Here is a 22,580-nt window from a genome sequence, read left to right on the forward strand (position 1 = left end):
ACTGTCATTGGTGAGTGTAGAACACCATAATACGTATCTCGTATGAGAGAGAGAGTGAATGTATTATATTAAGGTTTTATAATTAAATAGATTTAAGTAAAATATATATATAAAGTATAAATATACATATTTTAAACATTCTGGTACCCACACACACATAGACGGAAATTCCTAGGGGGCCAATCCTACTTCGGGATTTTCACCTATCGGGAGGGGTTCCGGTCCCCATTAACCGCGATAAACGAGGGATCACTGTATTATATTTTGGTACTGGCAAAGGAGGTCTAATGAAAATAAAATTAGTTTATAGTTTAGTTAGAAGTTCCGTGACGAGCGACGGTTCGTGCCGGGAGCCACCCGCGCACACCGGAACCAAGACGACCGAACGGGAACCGGGAACGCGACGCGGTGCTTTTTTAAGAGATCGCCAAAAAAAAGTTTTTTTAACTTTTAATCGACGTCGTTATATATTCCATCTTTTATTTTACAGGACAAATCAGTTTCCGGCGGGGCAAATGGACGAACGCGGCCGCGAGACGCGACATCCGTAAACGAACGGCGATTCCACGCACCTCCCAGGCGAGGCGGGGGGTGGAGGGACGAGCTCTCCGTGCGCTCGTCCACACTTACGCTCGGCACGTTTCATAACTTACCTTGACCGTTATTTACAACAACAAAAAACCGCGTCGCCGTTTCAAAAAACATTTCGGGCCGGTTCCGCCGTTGCCGCCGCCGCCGCCACGCGCCATCGTCATCCGCCGCCAGTAAAAACGTGGGTCGACCGCCACGCCTCTCTCGCGTTCCGATCGAGAAATACTAAAAGGTGGTGCTGGCGGCGACTCCGAAGTCGTCACCGCGTAGTGCAAAGCGTGTCTTTAGAAAATGGGGGGCGGGGAACGGCATCGGGCCCCGACCTCCGGACCGGACGCGCCGAATCTCGTCTTGCAGACCGCGGGGAGGAGAGCCTCGTGGTCCGTGCAATGAAACCACGAATTGATTCCCTCCGGGTCCGTGCCTTCGTTGGCTTTATCCGCGGCCCGGATTGAGGCGGCCCTCCAATTTTATTTGACGATTCCCCCCGGCTGCGAGCATCGTTGTAGCGGCACCGATCGCGCAGCGGAGGTGATGACGTTGGAGCTGGCAGGCCCTGCCGTTGGTTTCTGGGCCGAGATTGGGAGCCGTGCTTTTTGTGTTTTTTGTGGGGGGGGGGGGGGGGGGGTGGTCGTGTCGCGTGTTTCCCGCCTGAGCGGTTTGCCGGTTCTCGGCGCCCGTCGATGGTGAGTCTTTGCGGGATTTCATTTTTTGTGTGTTTGTGCATTAGGGGCGGAAGAAAGCGTCCGCGAAAACCACTGCACCAAGTCGCGGCGCGGTGGCCGCCCATCTCCGCTACCCCCCACCCCCCCACCCTCACCCCCAACTGATGGGGGAACACCTCCCCACCCCACAACCCCACCCCCCTCGCGCCCTTTCCAGTGTTTTGGTTCGACGCCCTTCGCCGTCACAATTCACGTCGGTCCTCCCTTCACATTTTCGTCTTCCTCCACCTCCTCCTCCGTGTCCTCCTCCTCGTACACGGCCACCACCGCCGCACATTCACTTGTCCGTCCGTCGCTTACAACCGACCGCGACCGCGGCTCTCGTCGTCCACGCCCGCCATCGTCGCGGCCCGCCCAGAACGGCCGGCCGGCGGTCTCGGCGGCAAGAAAAACAAAAAAACGCCACCGGCGCAAACGACTCGGGCGTCGCCCAGGGGGCTCCGTCGCGGTCCCGGCGCCCGCTGGACACCGCCGGCGTCAGTGGCGCCGGCACGAGCGAGCGCCGGTGGTGGAAGTCGTTTGCCGCGTCGCCCTCGTCATCCTCCTCTTCCGTCCGGGCCGTGCCGGAGCCAGCGCCGTGCGTCATTGCCGAGCCGTGTCAGAGCTCGGAGTGGCGCTGCGGAGACTCGAGGCGCGCCGACAGCGCCGACAGGATGTGGTGGAACTTGTGCAGCCGCTCGTGGCGCTCGGCCCGGCAGCCGCGGCTGCCCCAGTAGAGGCGCAGGTGGAACTCGGTGCGGAACGTCTCCAGGGTCGCGGGGTCCACCGAGAATCCTGGCGGGCGACAGCACGGCGATCGGTGAGCGTCGGCGGGGGGCGGGGGGGGGGGGGGTAGCGCCGCAAAGGGGGGACGACACGGCACCGTGCGTAGCGAGCCGCGCTAATCGGAGTGTGCGCGGGTAAGGACAACTGTCTGGCGAGATGTTGACTACCTCGCCTGGTATACAGGAGGTCGTGGGTTCGATCCGGACCCTGACGCCTGCTGCTGCTGTATATTTGGAGTTTGCGTGTCTCTCACTCTCTCCCCATTGTTGGGGGTGTGGATTTTCCTCCGGTTTTTCCCTCCACATTTAGAATCAACGTCTCGCGTCAGGAGCATTTGGCTGCTGTACATTTCCACACGACGACGATGATGATGATGATGATGAGCCGCCACTTCGTTGAGCTATCATTTGCGATGGCGAGGGTCGCTCCTGAACAAGAGCGACACATCTCAGCGGGCCCTTACCTGGTAAAAAAGTAAATTAAAATAAATAATATTTATTTTGTGTTATTCAAAGCCTCCACCCCAAGTGTGCACGTGGATCACAGGGAGGGGTGGCAAGAGCCCTCACGGAGGCCGGCAGGGCCGCACGCGGTGCCAATCGTGGGACAGCGAGGTAACGATGACGACAATTAGAACCAGGCCTACCACTACCCCTACCACTATCACTACCACTACCCCTCCTTTGCCCTCGCCTAAAAGCTGCGAATCGCAAGCCGCCCGCCCCGCACCTCTCAGCCGGCGCTCGGCGTTGGCGGAGTAGAGGGCGGCGTCGCGTGCCATCTCCCGCCCGGCCTGCAGATGCGCCACCACCGCCTCCATCCCCGCGTCGCCCGGCTGCTCCCACGCTTCGCCGGCGGAGGCGCCGCCGCGCGCCCACTCCCGCTCCCAGTCGCCGCCCGAGCCGGTCCTCTCAGCCGGCAGCGGCGGCCACGCCGGGCCGGCGGCGGACGGCTCCGCCGGCGGCATCGGCTCCTCCAGGAGGGAGACGAGCGGCAGGAGGTGCGGGACGCTGGTGTCCCGGGCGTCGACGTGCACTGCGGTGGGCGACGAGAGAGGGGAGACGACGGAGAGAGGGGCAGCAGGAGACAGAGCGATGAAGAGCGACGGAGAGAGAGGGGGATGGATGTAGAGAGACGGAATGCGACGGAGAGAGAGGGAGAGAGACAGAGTGAGCCTTTACGTTGGGCGCGTGCGGAGATTGATGACGTTGACATTGAAAACTATCACCATCATCATGATGACATCATTGCTATTAATCCTCGGTGTTTATCCGCGGGGGATTCTTGAATGTGACCCAACAGTTCCAATCGGGGCATCGTAGGGGCAGCTGACAACCGCTTTGCAATCGCCGCGGCGTTGCACCCCGTGACGGATAAACGACGCCCTCCTCCCCATCGGCAGGACGCTGCACTTGGACGTTTTGGCCGAATTCCATCGATGGCCCAACTTGCCTACGAGGTGACCCCACGACCCCCTCCCTCCCTCCCTCAAGCCACCCGGCGAATCCCGTCCCGTCCGCCAAACCACGGCCTTGTCAGCTGCCGCTACGACCTACACCGGGTGAGGCCCACAGACCCCCGCCACCGCCCCCACCCCCGCGACCGAGCCCACGAGAGAGAAGAGAGACGGGGACAGGGCGGCTGACCTTTGCCCTGCTGCAGCGCCAGCAGGAAGGGCTTGAGCTCCTTCTCGAAGGCGACGGCGCTCTGCGTGTGGGCACGGCGCAGCACCTCCCACGTCCGCTCCAGACGGGACACCTGGGGGGGACGCACGCCACGGTCACGACGATCGCCAAAGACGACGGCGCCAGCCCCCACCCCCCCCCCTCACTAACACCCCACCCCACTCCACTCACCCCACTCACCAAACTCACCCCAACGTTACTCCGACGTTGCCCCAACGACGTTGCCCCAACGTAACCCCAATATTTTTTTAGATTTAAAGCTTTCGTGACTGCAGGGATTCATCTTCTTGGTTCTTTCGGTAAAGTCACCGAAAGAACCAAGAAGATGAACCCCAATATTGTTACATTGTTACCTGAACGTTACCCCATTGTTGCCCCAACAACATTACCCAAACAACGTTATCCAAACAACGTTACCCAAACAACGTAACCCCAACAATGTTGCCCCAACGACGTCGCCCCAACGTTACCCCAACATCGTTATCCCGTCACACAAACGTTACCCCGACGTCGCCCCAGCAACGCCTGCCCCCGCCCCCCCCACCTGCGGGAGCATGAGCGCGTGCATGACGGCGGAGAATCCGTAGAGATCCGCCAGCGGCCCGCGCAGCTCCAGCGCCAGCTGCACGTAGCGGTGCAGCAGCTCGGCACGCTCCTCCAGGCAGCCCGTGCAGCCCAGCACGTCCACCGCCAGGCCGATCGCCAGCGCGTGGAACCTGCGGGGGGGGGGGGGCGCGTGAGGGGGAGACGGGGGAGATGGGGAGATGGGGAGATGGCGGACACGTGGGAGACAGGGGAGACGAGGGAAACGGGGGAGATGGGGGAGATGGGGGAGATGGATATGGGGGAGGTGGGGGAGGTGGGGGAGACGGGGGAGACGCAGGCGGGAGACACGGGGGACACGGGGGAGACGGGGGAGATGGGGGACACGGGGGAGAAGGGGGAGACAGAGACGAGGGTAAAGATTTTCGCCCCCCCCCGCGTAGCCTTTAGCTGAAATGTCGGGGCAAGTGCGGAATGGAACGAACACGTGAGCTTTAGTTGAATGCGTAGGAGTGGGGCTTTCGCGACCAATATGTCGTCAAATAACGGAGGTTTTGTGTTGTTGTTGGGTTAGATCGCGTAAATATAAATGTGTCGTTAAACCCGCCACCGCGTGACGTAGCCAATCAGTGAGGTTTGTCACGTCAACAAAACGTGCCAGTGCGTCACTACTTCAGCACACCGGTTGAGTGTCGGAGAGTGAACCTACAACAACATTTACAGTTCGATTGCCGGTGATTATGACAGCGAGCATCATCAGGTGACAGCCAGGATCGCGAATATCTCCTCCCGTATTCTTAGGTGACTTTATCGATAAAACCGAAGAATATGAATCCTTGCAGTCACGAAAGCTTCAAATTTAGTATCTTCTCCCGTTTCCGTCTTAAACAGAGGTGGGGTCAAGGCGATGGCATCACTCTGAGCCACAGGCCAGGCGGCTGCACGACGCGGGAGCCGGGACTCGTTCGCACGCGGCGAAAAATCGCCGTCGCCCGGCGGATCCCGCGCGGCCAAACCGGGGCGGCTACGGAGTGGACGGGGGCGGCGGAGGACACTCACCGCTCGATGACGTCTTCTCTGAGCCGCCGTCCGTGCGGCAGGGTGAGCAGCTCCAGGCCGGAGCGGACGCCCATCTTCAGGACGAGCTCCTCCGTCACCCCGGTGATGCGAGCCACCTGCGGGGAGCGCGGGCGGGGAGGGGGGGGGTCATCACTCGATCCGCCACGGTCACGTGAGCCGCCGATTCATCACGGCTTCAGCCGCGCCACCGTAAGCTCGCCTCCCCTCCCCGTGCGAAGAACGCACGACCGCCGGTTCCGCCGGCGACGACCGGGCCGACGGAGAGTTGCGCGCGGAGGTCCGGCGAACCGGCGGCCTCCCCGCGGTGCTGCGCGACCTCTCACCTCGCAGTCGAGCAGCATGATGCAGCGCGCGGCCGTGCGCACGTCGCACTCGCCCTGCAGCTCCTTGGCGCGCCGCAGCACCCCCGTCTCCAGCGGCTTGTTCTCCGGCGGCAGCAGCAGCGACGCGAACTCCAGCGGCCGGAACGTCGACTCCGTCTCCACGGTGGGGCGGCGGAATTCCGCCGCGGCCGCCGCTTCTCTGGCGCCGTCGCCGGCGTCTCCGCCGCCCGCGGCCGAGGCCTCGCGCGCCGGGCCCGGCGGCGGCGGCGGCAGCAGCAGGCTCCGCTTGGCGGCGGCGGCGGCGGCCGCGGCCGCGTTGACGTCGCTCTCCAGCCGCAGGGCGGCCGCGTCCCGCTCGAGGGCCTCCATGGCCTTGTGGGGCGAGATGAGCGAGTGGTACGGCTCCGAGTCGCCCGCCAGCCGCTCCTCCGCGTGTTTGCCGGAAGCGGGGACCGCCCCCGACGTCCCGTTGGCGGGCGGGGGCGACGTCGTCCAGGAGAGGTCGGCGTGGGCCGACGGCTGCGCGGACCGGAGGCCCTTGGGCGACCAGGTGGGGGTCCTGCGGAGGCCGTCTCGCCAGATGTCCGCCCCTGCAACGCCGGACGTGCGACAGGATCCACGTTGGTCGATCTCCGTGGACGCCGCGCGTGATGTGGTTCGAAGCCGGGGAGTGGAATTCTCGATTGCTGCCGTGAGTGACGGCCGTGCCGAGAGGTGCGCTGGACGTGGTGTGCCGGGTGTGTGTACGTGTGTGTGCGTGTGTGTGTGTACGTGTGTGTACGTGTGTGTGTGTGTGCGTGTGTGTGTGTACGTGTGTGTGTGCGTGTGTGCGTGTGTTGAACTTGTTTCGACCGGTGCGTGGCCGACCGCGCTAATCGCGGCAGCGATCGTTCGTCGACAGCATTGGGGCTGTAATGGAACTGGCACGTGTTCTGTGTCGTGTGTTTAAAAGTCGACTCAGCCTCAAATGAGTACCTGGTGCGGTGTGTAAACATCGTCACTGGGGAGACAAAGGCGGTCGGGCGTGGTGTTGACCCACCCCCTTGTGTGTCGTGCCGGCCTTCATAGGTGCTCGCTAATAGCACTTGCGGTCCGTTAAGGCTATACGGGGGATCTTTGTGTGCGTGTGTGTGTGTGCGCGTGTGTGTGTGCGCGTGTGTGCGTGTGTGTGCGCGTGCGTGTGTGTGTGTGCACGTGTGTGTGTGTGTGTGTGCGTGCGCGTGTGTGTGTGTGCGCGTGTGCGTGTGTGTGTGGTGTAGCGGTTGGTTAGTGTCCACCAGGTGCCTCCCTGTCACTCGGGCTGCCGGGGGAACGCGTTACCAAGCACAATGGGGCAGCTCTGTAGCATGACGCGCGCCTCTGTGTGTTTGTGTGTGTACGTTTGTCTGTGTACGTGGGGAGCGGTGGTGCAACGGTTAGCGCGCTACGCCACGGACCCGGCGACCTGAGTTCGATTCCCATTTACGGCCGACACCAGTGACGATTATCTGAACCGGTCCTGGGCCTCCCCTAGGTAGACTCAGCCTCAAATGAGTATCTGGTGCGGTGTGTAAACATCGCCACTGGGGAGACAAAAGCGGTCGGGCGTAGTGCTGGCCAACCACCCCCTCGTGTGCCGTACCGGCCTTTATAGGTGCTCGCTAACAGCACTTGCCCCAGCGGTCCGTGAAAAGCTACGCGGGGGACCTTTGTCTTTGCGTGCTCGACGCGAGCGTCGCGTTCACCCACCGGTGCCGTATCCCGGCAGCGTGTTGCCCTGGGCGTGCGCTTCAGATGCCCTTCCGTCCTGCGTCCAATCAAACACCATGCCGTTCCTGCAGCCACAACAACAACAACAACAGCACGCAGCTTGGGTCTCACGTCGCAGTGTCCACACGGAACGGCACATCGCAGGGCCGTCAATCCTTGAAACGGACAAACTTTCCGATGATCAAGAAGAATTTCCACGAAATAAATTGTTTTTTTTAAACGTCGCCGGCGCAATTGCGTGCCGCTGAGCCGTGTCATCGGGCTAATGAACAAGGCGGAGGAGCAGCCCTGCAATTTCTCGCTCACCGCTGCGAGCGGACAGGGCTTTGCAGCAAGCGGCTCTGTCGAAGGTGTCCGACTCTTCCACCCGCGGGCCAGATGCCACTGGAAGTGGTGGCGGTGACACACACACTCTACCCCACCGCGCTCTACACCACTACACTCTACCCCACCACACTCTACCCCACCACACTTTACCCCACCACACATTACCCCACCACACTTTACCCCACCACACATTACCCCACCACACTCTACCCCACCGCGCTCTACCCCACCACACATTACCCCACCACACTCTACCCCACCACACATTACCCCACCACACTCTACCCCACCACACATTACCCCACCACACTCTACCCCACCACACTCTACCCCACCACACATTACCCCACCACACTTTACCCCACCACACTCTACCCCACCACACATTACCCCACCACACTCTACCCCACCACACTCTACCCCACCACACATTACCCCACCACACATTACCCCACCACACTCTACCCCACCACACTCTACCCCACCACACTCTACCCCACCACACATTACCCCACCACACATTACCCCACCACACTCTACCCCACCACACTCTACCCCACCACACATTACCCCACCACACTCTACCCCACCACACTCTACCCCACCACACATTACCCCACCACACTCTACCCCACCACACTCTACCCCACCACACATTACCCCACCACACTTTACCCCACCACACATTACCCCACCACACTCTACCCCACCACACTCTACCCCACCACACTCTACCCCACCACACTTTACCCCACCACACATTACCCCACCACACTTTACCCCACCACACATTACCCCACCACACTCTACCCCACCACACTCTACCCCACCACACATTACCCCACCACACTTTACCCCACCGCACCAGACCCAATTCTATCGCCGGGCGGACGGAGGCGGGAGATGGAATCCACCCGGCGACCTCTGGTTCGCCCCGGCGACCTCCCCGGCGACCTCCGGTTCGCCGGGTGGACAACGACATCGGTCACGATGGATGCTCTCACCGGTGACAGATTCGGCCTCCGGTCGCGCCGCCGCGAGCGCCACCACTGACCTGTAGGACGTGTCCGTCAGCTGATGACGCTTCGACGACCCCTGATGACCCCTGACGTCGCAGCCGCCGCCGCCGCCGCCGCCGCCGCCGCCGTCGCCGCAGCAGCCGCCACCGGCTCCGTGGTTCCCGGCGCAACCCGCGTGCCGCTCCGGCCTCTCTTGCCGGTAGAAGCTATCGAAGCCGCAGCTGTTGTTGTTGTCGTTGCTGCCGCCGTGAGCCGCCAGCTCCGCCAGGCGCGCCGCGTCGCGGTGAACGGCGGCGAGGTACGCCAGCGGCACGGCGCGGTTCACCGGCCGCGCGATGCACACGGGCCCGAACCCGCCGGGCCCCGGCTGGCCCGGCGACACGGGCTGCCGGTTGCCGACGTAGAAGCGCACGAGCGACGGGACGCTGCCGAAGCCGTCGCCGCCGGGCTGGATGGCGTAGGAGTCGCCGAGCGAACGCCGGTGGTGGCCGTCGCCGGAGGAGCGCTGCTGGGCCGCCGCCGCCGCGGTGGAGGTGGTGGGCGTGCGGCGCTCGACGCGGAAGTGGAGCGGCCGCTCGGCCCAGCGGCACGACAGCACCAGGCCGCCGGCGCCCGACAGCGAGTCGCGCAGCAGGAAGTCGCCGTCGCGCTCCAGCTGGGACTCGGCCACCTGCGGCGGTCACGGTGGGGTGGGGGCGATGACGACAATGACGACGGGGTTCACGCGGGGTCACTGCGTCTCTTTCTCTCTCATCATCATCACGGTGGCTAAGAGACGTTAACTACCTCGCCTGGTGTACAGGAGGTCGTGGGTTCGATCCCGACCCTGACGCCTGCTGCTGTATATTTGGAGTTTGCGTGTCTCTCTCTCATCATCATCACGGTGGCTAGGAGATCTTAACTACCTCGCCTGGTGTGCAGGAGGTCGTGGATTCGATCCCGACACTGATGCCTGCTGTATATTTGGAGTTTGCGTGTCTCTCTCTCTCTCTTATCATCATCACGGTGGCTAGGAGATGTTAACTACCTCGCCTGGTGTACAGGAGGTCATGGGTTCGATCCCGACCCTGACGCCTCTTGCTGTGTATTTGGAGTTTGCGTGTCTCTCTCTCATCATCATCACGGTGGCTAGGAGATGTGGACTACCTCGCCTGGTATACAGGAGGTCGTGGGTTCGATCCTGACCCTGATGCCTGCAGTTGTGTATTTGGAGTTTGCGTCTCTCTCTCTACTCGTGGATTTTTCTCCGAGTCCTCCGGTTTTCCCCTCCACATTTAGAAACACGCGTTTAATAGTATTTGGCTGCTATACATTTCCACGCGAAGATAAGCCACTGAGTTGAGACATCATTTGTGGCCAGGTCGCTTCTGACAAAGAGCTAAAGAGCTCAGTTGGCCTTATCTGGTAAAGCAAAAAATAGTTTAGATTTAGAGAGGGATAGGGTTAAGTGTCTGGGGTGCGATGGGGTTAGTGTTCGGGGTTGTGTTTTTGTTAGTCATAGGCTTAACGTGGCCTCAAGGTGCACATGGCCTGGCACAGGCGTCGTGGTGACGTCACCTCCACTTAGTGGCGAATGGCGGTTGTTGTTGTTAGGGGTAGAGCTAGAGGAGGGTTAATGTTAGGGATAGAGCTGCTGTAGTGAAAGGCTTAGCGTTGGTGATAATGTTAGCGTTAGAGATAGGCTTAGAGATAGGCTTAGCGTAAAAACTAGGCTTAGCGTTGGTGATAATGTTAACGTGAGAGATAAGCTTAGCGTTGGTGGTAATGATAGTGTTAGAGATAGGCTTAGAGATAGGCTTAGTGTTCGTGGTAATGTTATCGTGAGAGATAAGCTTAGCGTTGGTGGTAATGTTAGCGTGAGAGATTGGCTTAGCGTAAAAACTAGGCTTAGCGTTGGCGGCAATGTTAGCGTGAGAGATAGCTGTCGCGTTTCAGTCGCTGTGCGGCTGAATCGCAGCAAGCAGCCGTAGCGGAGGAGCGACCGGCGGTGCATCCGCGCGACAGCGCCGAGGTGCCCCTATCCCGGCGCAATCGCCGTGCCGACGTCGCCGACTGCCGCGTGTGCCGGGTGCGGCGCTCGCCTGCCGGGGGATGGCGCCGTGGTACCATGCGTGGCTGCGCACGTCCTCACTGTCCAGCTTCAGCTCGCTCTCCAGCTCGCGCTTCAGGCGGTCGGCGCTCCAATCGGTGGCGGTGCCCGGCGCGTGGGGGACCTGCGGCACGCGGCATGGACAGGGTCAGTGGCGGGAGAGGGGGGTCGCGCGCGTTCACCCGCTCGTCTGCTTACCCAGTCATGGACTCACCCACTGGCCTATTTACCCACTCGCCCACGCACTAATCTATCTACCCACTTGCTCACCCACCCACTGGTCTAATTACCCATTCACAGACTCACCCACGGGCCTATTTACCCATTCACAGACTCACCCACTGGTCCATTTACTCATTCACAGACTCACCCACTGGCCTACTTACCCATTCACAAACTCACCCACTGGTCCATTTACCCATTCACAGACTCACCCACTGGTCCATTTACCCACCTAGTCACCCACCCACTGGCCCATTTACCCATTCACAGACTCACCCACTGGCCTATTTACCCAATCGCCCACTCACCCCGGCCTATTTACCACTCCGCCACTCCCTCGCCCATTCACACACCAAGCATGCCGGTTAAAGGGGGCTTTTTAAACCCTTTCACACTGCAACGCGACTTTCAATGCAAAGAAATGTTCCGCCAAAAGGCGTACAAACGAGCTGCAACTTGAAGAGACCCCGGCATCAGCTGCCGTGATATCCGTTTGCGCAGACCGCTCTTTACAACGCACGGGCTGACGCGCCATCGCGCTAACGTCGAGTTTCACTCTGCCACGCCGCTCCAACCGTGATCCCTCCACCCCCCAGCAACAACAACAGCAGCAGCAGGCGCCATTCGCCACGGCGCTTGTGCCGGGCGGCGCGAAGCATCGAAGGCTCGCTGCTGACAGGAGGTCACGGGACAGACCCTCCAGGTACCGTGGGTTGCCCGACTACCGGACATCTGCGAAACGACTGGAGGCCTGGTGAACAAGAGCTTTGCAGCTCATCGGATTCCTCCTGTGGGAATATTCCGATTCTGACCGAGACGACTGGCAGATGCACCAGCTGTGCCCACCGCCCCAGGCACGAGACTTCCATGCCCAGGTATGCCCCGGTTGTACGGCAACTCGATATACGAGACTTGAGCATTCCGGCCAAATTTTTTTTCCGGCGAACGCGTCTGTCGCCCCCGTGTATCGGAGTGGATCGGATTGCCCCCCGCCCCCCCCCCCCCCTCGATGCAGAGCAGCCACTGCCGCTTTTGTCACCTAACACGGGGTGGAACGGAGCGATTCCAGACCTTGCCCGTCAGGTGTCGGCCCCGCTCACCGCGGCTCGCACGGTGGGTGGGAGTTACTCGACGACGCAGCGCGCGCTCGAAAAGAAACCTCCACCGCAGCGAAGTTGTGGGGAGTGGGGAGGGAGGAGGGGCGGTTTCGAAATTCAGACGAAGCACCACTTTGGCTGCGAGCACCACGTTCCACCATTCGACCTTCGATCTTTTCTCTGCCCCACTCGCTGGAGACATCCGCCTCCAACCTCCCACTTCTCCCCCCTCTACCTCCCCTCTACCTCCCCTGCATCGGACACCAAAGACAAAGATCCCCCGTACAGCCGGAACAGACTGTCGGGGCAAGTGCTGTGAGCGAGTAGCACCGACGAAGGCCGGAACGGCACACGAGGCGGTGGGTGGCCACAGCACCGCACCCGACCGCCTTTGTCTCCCCGGTGGCGATGTTTTACGCACCGCACCAGGTACGCGTTTGAGGCTGAGTCGACCTAGGGGAGGCCCAGGACCGGTTCAAATAACCATCACGGGGTGTTGGTGGCCGTGAGCGGGGAATCGAACTGGGGTCGCCGGGTTCGGAGCGCAGCGCCCTAACCGCTATGCCACCGCTCCCCACGACATGAGGACACCACAAACTGGAACATTGACATCTGTTCAACAACAGGCAGAGGAGGCCGGATTTCGCATATGAACTGTGCCCTTGTATCGTGTCTGTCGTGCGCCTTCTGAACTTCTGCTTTCAACCCACGGCTGACCCCCCCCCCCCGCACCACAGAGAGTGGGTGGGGGGGGGGGGGCGTCAAAATTGTTAAATTCTCTTCCGAGGTCATTCACAAAAGGAGGGTTTCACACAGTGGCCCCTGTGTGTGTCCCCGGCCCTCACAAGGGGCCCTGTGTGTGTTGGCCCCGGTCCTCCAGGAGCATCTCCGGAATGCCCGGCCGCTCCATCTCCCTCTCCACCTTCCCCTGTGCGTGTTTGTGTGTGCGGAGCGGTGGTGTGGCAGGTTAGCGCGCGAAAACCCGGCCTCCGCGAGGTCGACTCAGCCTCAAACGAGTACCTGGTGCGGTGTGTAAACATCGCCACTGGGGAGACAAAGGCGGCCGGGCGTGGTGCTGGCCACCCACCCCCTCGTGTGCCGTGCCGGCCTTCATAGGTGCTGCTACTCGCTAACAGCACTTGCCCCAACAGGATGTTAAGGCTACACGGGGGATCTTAATTTGTTTTTTATGCCGAACTTCTTTCGCGCACAGTACGTAGCCAACCGTGCGAATCTCGGGGAGGACAACTTGTGAGATGTTAACTACCTCGCCTGGTACGCAGGGGGTCGTGTGTTCGATCCCGTCCCTGACGCCTGCTGTACATTTGGAGTTTGCGTGTCTCTGTCATCATCATCACGGTGGCTAGGAGATGTTAACTACCTCGCCTGGTTCGCAGGAGGTCGTGTGTTCGATCCCGTCCCTGACGCCTGCTGTACATTTGGAGTTTGCGTGTCTCTGTCATCATCATCACGGTGGCTAGGAGATATAAACTTCCTCGCCTGGTATACAGGAGGTCGTGGGTTCGATCCTGACCATGACGCCTGCTGCTGTATATTTGGTGTCTGCGTGTCTCTGTTATCATCACGGTGGCTAGGAGATGTTAACTACCTCGCCTGGTGTACAGTAAATCGTGGGTTCGATCTCGACCATGACGCCTGCTGCTGTATATTTGGTGTCTGCGCGTCTCTCTCTCTCCCTGTGGTCGCGTGGATTTGCCTCCGGATCCTCCGGTTTCCTCTCCGCATTTGGAATCAACGTGGGTTTAGAGTATTTGACTGCGATACATCTCCACACGATGATGAGCCCACTTCGTTGAGCTGTCAAAGAGCATTGCCTGCTAATTAAAAAATAAAAGTGTAAATGTTATTAGGAAAGACTTTATTGACTCCGATGAGCTGGACCAGCCGCAGTTGCGGGTCCGAGTTCAATTCCTAGTAAAGTTGCCTGCCCCGCAAAGACAAAGACCCCCCGTATAGCTTCAACAGACTGTCAGGGCAAGTGCTGTTAGCGAGCACCTATGAAAGCCGGCACGGCACACGAAGGAGCGGGGGGGGGGGCCGGGCAGCACCACGCCGGGCCGCCTTTGTCTGCCAGGCACTCATTCGAGGCCGAGTCGACCTAGGGGAGGCCCAGAAACGGTTCCGATAATCATCACCGGTGGTGACTTTGAGCGGGAATTGAACTCGGGTCACCGGGGTTCGCGTAGCGCAGCGTAGCGCTAACCGCTGCGCCACCGCTCTTCCCAACTCCCCACTTCCTCCCCCTCCCCGCCCCCACCGCCCACCCCCCTCCCCCCTCCCGCCTCCACCCCTTCCCCGTTCACAAAAAGAACAATGGCCTTTGTTTATCCAGGAAAGCCGTGCTGAGCAGTCTTCCAAAAGTCGTCTCTTTATGGTCCCGATGTTTGCATTGTTGGAACACGTGGGGGTGTGGGTTGGGGGGGGGTCATAGCTTATATTGAGTGCTGTCTGGCCAATAACATCATCTGGTTCATCCGGCAGAGTTCGTCTCACGAGCCTGACTGCTGCGAAGAGCATTTGCTCGAATGGGAGGGGGGAGGGGGGGCTTCATCCAGCAGTGGACCTGGGCAAGAAACAGGTCGCTGAAAATAAAATGGAACCGTCGCCTCCGACCACCCTTAGGAGCACGGAGCTGAATAACTTGCCGCTGAATCGTTCATCAGGTCGCTGCTGCTGCTGCTGCGTAGAGGGCGGTCTGGGTGGCTTGCAACTCGTAGTCGCAACAGCCCTCCACCCACCCCCACCACCCCGGTCGTGAGTTTTGCGAGTTTGAAGTTGCAAGCTCTCACGGCGTCTCAAGGTCTCACGGCGTCTCAAGGTCTCACGGCGTCTCAAGGTCTCACGGCGTCTCAAGCTCTCACGGCGTCTCAATCTCTCACGGCGTCTCAAGGTCTCACGTTGTCTCAAGGTCTCGTGTCGTCTCAAGGTCTCACGGCGTCTCAAGCTCTCACGGCGTCTCAAGGTCTCACGGCGTCTCAATCTCTCACGGCGTCTCAATCTCTCACGGCGTCTCAAGGTCTCACGGCGTCTCAAGGTCTCACGTTGTCTCAAGGTCTCGTGTCGTCTCAAGGTCTCACGGCGTCTCAAGGTCTCACGGCGTCTCAATCTCTCATGGCGTCTCAAGGTCTCACGTTGTCTCAAGGTCTCGTGTCGTCTCAAGGTCTCACGGCGTCTCAAGGTCTCATGGCGTCTCAAGGTCTCACGGCGTCTCAAGGTCTCACGGCGTCTCAAGCAGCTGAGAGACTCTTGAGAGGCCAGGGTGGACAAGCCGAGGTGGTGGAGGTTGGGGAAGGAAGGGGGTGGTGGTGGGGCACGCGTTGGGGGTGATGACTGAAATAATCCCAATCGAGTCATTTTGCGGGGGGGTCAATTTACAAAAAAATTGGGGGGGTGCGATTGGCCGAACTAACGCGACAAAAATGTTTTGGGGGGGCGGTTCAAATTCGCTTAAACGAAAAAAAACCTCTCTCAATATTTCAAGAGCACCCCCCCCCCATCACATGCCCTGCACTCCTTAATAAATAACGGGACACGACGCAGCTCCTCCAACAACAACCACAACAACAGATCGGCATGCCGACCTCCAGCGCACCTGGGAGTACAACTTGCAAGCCGGCTGGAGTTTGCTGTGTGTGGGTTTGAAAAAAATGCTCCCAGCAAACGTAACGCGGTTGTTTTGATCACGAGGTTTCTTTTTTTTGCTGACTACGGTGGGACAGACACGTGGGGGGTGGGGAGGGGTGGTGGTCACGACCGTCGTGAAACGCCGAAATCGACTTTGCACGAACAAAGAATGTTGGGCTGCCCTTTGGCATCGATCGTGCAAAAGGTTTTCTAGTTTTACTACCTACGACGACTACTGCCGCGTTAAGACTCTGGCAAGCGTTACATATATACACACACACCGACACATACACACCGACACACACACACCGACATACACACACACCGACACACACACACACACCGACACACACACACACCGACACACACACACCGACATACACACACGCACACCGACACACACACACAGACATACACACACATACCGACACACACACACCGACATACACACACCGACACACACACACCGACACACACACACACACACCGACATACACACACTGACACACACACACACACCGACACACACACACACACCGACATACACACACACAGACATACACACACACATACACCGACACACACACACACCGAAACACACACACACCGACACACACACACCGACACACACACACCGACACACACACACCGACACACACACCGACACACACACACACACACCGGCACACACACACACCGACACACTCACACCGACATACACACACACACCGACACACACACACCGACACACACACACCGACACACACACACACCGACATACACACACAGACATACAGACACACATACACCGACACACACACACACACACCGAAACACACACACACCGACACACACACACCGACATACACACACCGACACACACACACACACACCGACATACACACACACACACACACCGGCACACACACACACACACACCGACACACACACACACCGACATACACACACCGACACACACACACACCGACACACCCACACCGATACACACACACACCGACACACACACACACCGACACACACACACACCGACACACACACACACACACCGACATACACACACACACCGGCACACACACACACACACACCGACACACACACACACCGACATACACACACACCGACACACACACCGACACACACACCGACACACACACACACCGACACATCCACACCGATACACACACACACCGACACACACACACACCGACACACACACACACCGACACACACACACACCGACACACACACACCGACACACACACACACACACCGACACACACACACACACCGACACACACACACCGACACACACACACACCGACACACACACGCACGTGTATAAAGGTGTAACCCTGCATTGCCCCGCTGACGCCGCTGTTGGCCTCCACGTTGAGGGCAGCTCCAGACAGCCCCCACCCCCCTCTTAAAGAGGTTGGGGTTTTTTGGGGTTTGGCCTACTCTTCCACTGCCGTGCCATACGCTCCAGGAAGCGTTGTGGGAGGATTTACCCCACAACTTTAGCCCCACCTCACGCAACCTGCCGAGGGTCGGAGACTTACCCCCCCTCAACCCCCCCCCCCTCCCACTGTGTAAAGTGCCACTCCGGGAGATACGAACGGAGCCGGGCGAGGTCTGGATTCATCGTGATGAGCACGACCGTCGAGGCAGCGACATCTCCAAACGCAATCTCGTCTCTCTCCACTCCACATTCCACCTGGATTTTAACCGAATAAGCCGAATAAAAAAAACCCACCAACCCCCCCGTCACGGACATTGTTTTGAAAACAGCCACTGCCAACGTTCTTGCCAATGTTGGCCTTGAACGCTGGAGTGCGAACAACACAGAGGGCCCTCTGTGTGTGTGGGGGGGGGAAGAGACAGGGAGAGAGAGAGAGGTATATCTGGTGTCCAGCCAGGAGTGGTGGCGCAGTGGTTAGCGCACTGCCCGCCCCCATCCCCTCCCCTGCCTGGACGAGTTCGATTCCCGATCACGGTCGCGATGAATTTCGTTGCAACGGGTTCTGGACCTCTGACCCACCCGACCCGCCACGGGTTCGACTGCCTGTGGCACGGTCGCGTCGCAAACGTCGGCAACGACGGGGAGACAAAGGCGGCCAGGGTGCGGTGCTGCTTGTCACGAACAGCACTTGCCCCAACAGCCCGTCACAGATTATTTGGGTCTTTCGGTAAAGTCACGTAGAAGGGAAATAATGAAATAATAAAACTAAAACATCATAAAATAATTCTCACGATGTTTTGGCCACAAGGCAAGCAGCCGTCCTCAGCTGAAGACCAGGTCTGTCGGGGAGACAGCGTCTGAAAGAGAGAGAAACGCTGTCTCCCCGACAGACCTGGTCTTCAGCTGAGGACGGCTGCTTGCCTTGTGGCCAAAACATCGTGAGAATTATTTTATTATGTTTTATTTTTATTATTTCATTATTTCCCTTCTACGCGACTTTACCGAAAGAACCAAGAAGATGAATCCCTGCAGTCACGAATGCTTTAAATCGAGCTTTTATTTTACTCATTGTTGTTGTTGTATCCTCAAATCTTGTAACTCAATTTTAACCCACTTCCCAATGTGGTATCGACTGCACACTTCGTATACTTATGTCATACTGATGACAATACTATTTTCTATCATACTGGTAGGAACCTCCTGGTTACACCAGCCCATAGGGGATTATTGTGTCCGTCCGTCGTGCAGGGAGGGGCTGGGTGGGGAGGGAGGGGCTGGGTGGGGAGGGTGGGGAGGGGCTGGGTGGGGAGGGGAGGGGCTGGGTGGGGGGTGGGAGGGGTGGGGCTAGATGGGGAGGGGCTGGTCACCCCGTGGTGCCCTTATAAAACTCAACGTTTAACCTACTCACACCAGCTCCCTCCGCAGGCAGGAATGTTGCGCGGGAGAGCGCTCGCGTCGCCGCACGGTTACCCGCTTCTTTAAATAAAAAAACTAAAATAAAATCCGTGATTGCCGCCGGGGTGAGTAACGATTTGGGAGATTTCCCAAATCGTTGCCACGGGAGAGGAGGAGTCACGTGACCACGACGGCGTTGAGATCCGGCGACTGCTGAGACAGGCTGCTGTGCGCCTGGCAGACAAGTCAACTCGGCAGACAATGAACTCCCTCCCCCCTCTCTCTACACACACACACGGTGACCCCCCCCCCCTACACACACATCACCATCACCACGGTGCGTTCATTCGTGGGTGCCACGGTGGCTAGGAGATGTTAACTACCTCGCCTGGTGTGCAGGAGGTCGTGGGTTCAATCCAGACCCTGACGCCTGCTGCTGTATATTTGGAGTTTGCGTGTCTCTCTCTCTCTCATCATCATCACGGTGGCTAGGAGATGTTAACTACCTCGCCTGGTGTGCAGGAGTAGTGTAGAGTATAGTCCAGTGTATAGTAGTGTAGTGTATTGTATAATGGAGTGTTTAGTGTAGTGTATAATGTAGTGTATAGTATAATGTAGTGTATAGTGTATAGGATGAACATGTAGTGTAGTGTATAGTGTATAATGGAGTGTATAGTGTAGTGTATAGTATAATGTAGTGTATAGTATAATGTAGTGTATAGTGTATAATGGAGTGTATAGTGTAGTGTATAGTAGAATGTAGTGTATAGTGTAGTGTAATTGTATAGTGTAGTGTATAGAATGAATGTGCATAGTAGTGTAGTGTATAGTGTAGTGTATAGTGTAGTGTATAGTCTAGTGTATAGTGTAGTGTATAGTATAATGTAGTGTATAATGTAGTGTATAGTGTAGTGTATAGGATGCACGTTGAGAACCACAAGGACGGGGTGCCCACTACGGCGTGAATTGGTCTGCGACAAGCTGGACACTGATAAGGAGGAGGATGAATGAGGACGAGTTGGCAGTGATGTGTCTGTCGCTGCGACTGCATGCGGTACTCTCTGCTGGGCCACTCTCTTCCTCCTCCAACGCCACGTTCCAGCCACGTTGCGAACACGTGGTCTTGTGGTCAGCGTTGTGTTCCAAATCTAATTCGAGACGTGGCCTCAGAAGTGCACCTAGCCTGGCACCAGGCGCCGTGGTGACGTCGCAGGCACTGAGTGACGAATGCCGCTGTGTGTGTCTTTGTGTGTGTGCTGCGTGTGTGTGCTGTGCGTGTGTGCTGTGTGTGTGCGCGCTGTGTGTGTGATGTATGTGCCGTGTGCTGTATGTGATGTGTGTGTGCTGTGTGTGTGTACTGTGTGTGCTGCGTGTGCTGTATGTGTGTGTACTGTGCGTGCTGTGTGTGTACTGTGTGTGTGTTGTGTGGGTGTGTTGTGTGGGTGTGCTGTGTGGGTGTGCTGTGTGTGTGTGCTGTGTGTAGCTGTGTGCGTGTGTGTGTGCTGTGTGTGTGCTGTGTGTGTATGTGTGTGTGTATGTGCTGTGTGTATGTGTGTGTGTGTATGCGCTGTGTGTGTGTGCTGTGTGTGTGCTGTGTGTGTGCTGTGTCTGTGTGCTGTGTGTGCTGTGTCTGTGTGCTGTGCTGTGTGTGTGTTTTGTGTGCTGTGTGTGCTATGTGTGTGTGCAGTGTGTGTGTGCTGTGTGTGTGTTTTGTGTGTGCATAGCGAACGGCTCAGCTGAAAGTTTGGCCTCATTCGATGTACAGTGCGTGAGTCTTGGGGAGGAGTGGGGCTTTAGTGTGACTTACGTGTGGGAGTGTGTGACTGTGTGTGTGTGCTGGTGTGTGTGTGTGTGCTGGTGTGTGTGTGCTGGTGTGTGTGATGGTGTGTGTGTTTGTGTGTGTGTGTATGTATGTGTGTGTATGATGTGTGTGTGTGCTGGTGTGTGTGTGATGGTGTGTGTGTGTGATGGTGTGTTTGTATGTGTGTGTGTATGTGTGTGTGTTTGTATGTGTGTGTATGTGTGTGTATGTATGTGTGTGTATGATGGTGTGTATGTGTATGATGGGGGGTGTGTGTATGTGTGTGTGTGTATGTGTGTGTATGTATGTGTGTGTGTATGATGGTATGTGTGTATATGTGTGTGTGTATGTGTGTGTGTATGATGGTGTGTGTGTGTATGTGTGTATATGTGTGTGTATGATGGGGTGTGTGTGTGTATGTGTGTATGTGTGTGTGTTTAGCAAGGGAGTGCTGCTGTAACTTTTTTTCCACGCTGCGCAACACAGCCAACAAACCCGGGTTCAATTCCAGGCCATTCGTAACATCGATCGGTGTCTGAACCTTTACTCAACGAACCTCCACCCCTAGGTCGACTCAGCCTTAAACGAGGAGCTGGGCCCCCAGGTGCAAGCATCGGGCACTCCCACGTGGTCCAGGCGACTGACACAAAAGCAAAGATCCCCGTATAGCCTTTACCTGCCTGTTGGGGCAAGTTCCGTTCGCGAATAGCGCCTATGGAGATCGGCACGGCACACGAGGGGGGATGGGTGGCAGCATGCCCGGCCGCCTTTGTCTCCCCCAATGTGTTTTGGTGGGAGGGGTGGGTGGGTGGGTGTGCGCACGTTGCAAGAGGCCGCACTAAAGGTCATCAGTGGAGCCGGCAGTGGCCCATTGGTGGTGGCCTTGCAGTGAAGGACACTGCGCGAAAGTCACGGCACGGGTCACTTTGAACTCCTCTCGATACACGGAATACGCAGACGAAAATGGCCAAGTACATTTCCTCCGTAAGTTTGTGCGCGTGTGTATATCTATATTTTTTTTACCAAAAGAATGTTGCAGAGCTAGGAGAAAGGCTGGAAGGGCAAAACCGTCCGGCGATTCCCAGCCAGAGCGATTGTGGTTGGTTGAGTTGGTTTGCTCACAGAAGATGGACATCACCAAGCCAGCAATGATGTTGGCGTATCGCTCTCCTCTGCCCCTCTCTTCTTGTTTGGCTCATCTCTCTCTCTCTCTGCCCTCTCTCGAGTGGAAGCTCCGTGCCTGATGTCCTGGCGAATCCCGGTCGGCTACTGAAGGCGGCCGTCAGCGTAGCCGTCATCATCATCGGCCAGGGTCAATCCACTGCTGGATGGAGGCCTCCCCCCAAATCACTGACGCCGTTGCTACAAGTCCGCCCGGCGCCTGCGCACGGGCTGCTTTCGTCGTTGTCGTCATCATCATCATCGGCCAGGGTCCATCCACTGCTGGATGAAGGAACCGCCGCCGCCGCAACCTTACGACCCCGCGATGCCACAATCCGCCCGCTACGCACGCCGCTGTCGTCGGCGGACGTGTTCTACCCACTGCTGGATGGAGGAGGCGGCCTCGCCACGAGCCGATGCCGGCGCCCCGTCTCCTGCGTCGCATTCGGGGCGGCGTCCCCCCCTTGGGGCTGTCGTGCCGTCAGAGGTCGCAACCGGGTACCTGATACCCGTACCCTACCCGATACCCGGCTACCCGTACCCGGCCGGATACGGGTACCCGTGTGCGACTCTGGTGCGGCCGGGTACAGGTACGGGTAAGCCGTGAGTCACTGGTGAGTCACCGTTTGTCACTCATTTCCCAACGTCTTGTCTCTTCTCACAATTCAAGTTCCTAGAATCAACCCACCCGTGCCTGCAACATGGCTTCATCCCAGAGGTCGCAATCGGGTACCCGATACCCATACCCTACCGTTACCCGGCCGGGTACAGGTAGCCAGGTATTGGGTACGGCCGGGTACGGGTACCCGTTTGCGACCCTGGTGCGACCTGGTACGGGTACGGGTAAGGAATCAAAACCCGTTTGCGACCTCTGTGTGCCGTC

At 58.3% G+C, this 22,580-nt stretch overlaps 1 protein-coding gene across 1 annotated transcript in view; it reads right to left on the minus strand.

Annotated features, from left to right (window-relative positions):
* Positions 1-1,489: 1,489 nt before the first annotated feature.
* Positions 1,490-22,580, minus strand: part of LOC133354628 (breast cancer anti-estrogen resistance protein 3 homolog) — a 30,742-nt gene continuing 9,651 nt past the window's right edge. The window contains exons 2-10 of the mRNA XM_061571643.1: positions 10,889-11,020; positions 8,843-9,477; positions 7,441-7,526; positions 5,713-6,302; positions 5,369-5,484; positions 4,311-4,482; positions 3,728-3,839; positions 2,811-3,116; positions 1,490-2,090 (exon numbers count right to left, since the gene is read on the minus strand). Coding sequence (XP_061427627.1) covers positions 1,915-2,090; positions 2,811-3,116; positions 3,728-3,839; positions 4,311-4,482; positions 5,369-5,484; positions 5,713-6,302; positions 7,441-7,526; positions 8,843-9,477; positions 10,889-11,020 — 2,325 coding nt within the window. The 3' untranslated portion in view covers positions 1,490-1,914. The remainder of the gene's footprint in view (positions 2,091-2,810; positions 3,117-3,727; positions 3,840-4,310; positions 4,483-5,368; positions 5,485-5,712; positions 6,303-7,440; positions 7,527-8,842; positions 9,478-10,888; positions 11,021-22,580) is intronic.

Source organism: Lethenteron reissneri, chromosome 48 (assembly GCF_015708825.2).
Source record: "Lethenteron reissneri isolate LAM-NWPU_2019-01 chromosome 48, ASM1570882v1, whole genome shotgun sequence".
Taxonomy (NCBI): Eukaryota; Metazoa; Chordata; class Hyperoartia; order Petromyzontiformes; family Petromyzontidae; genus Lethenteron; species Lethenteron reissneri.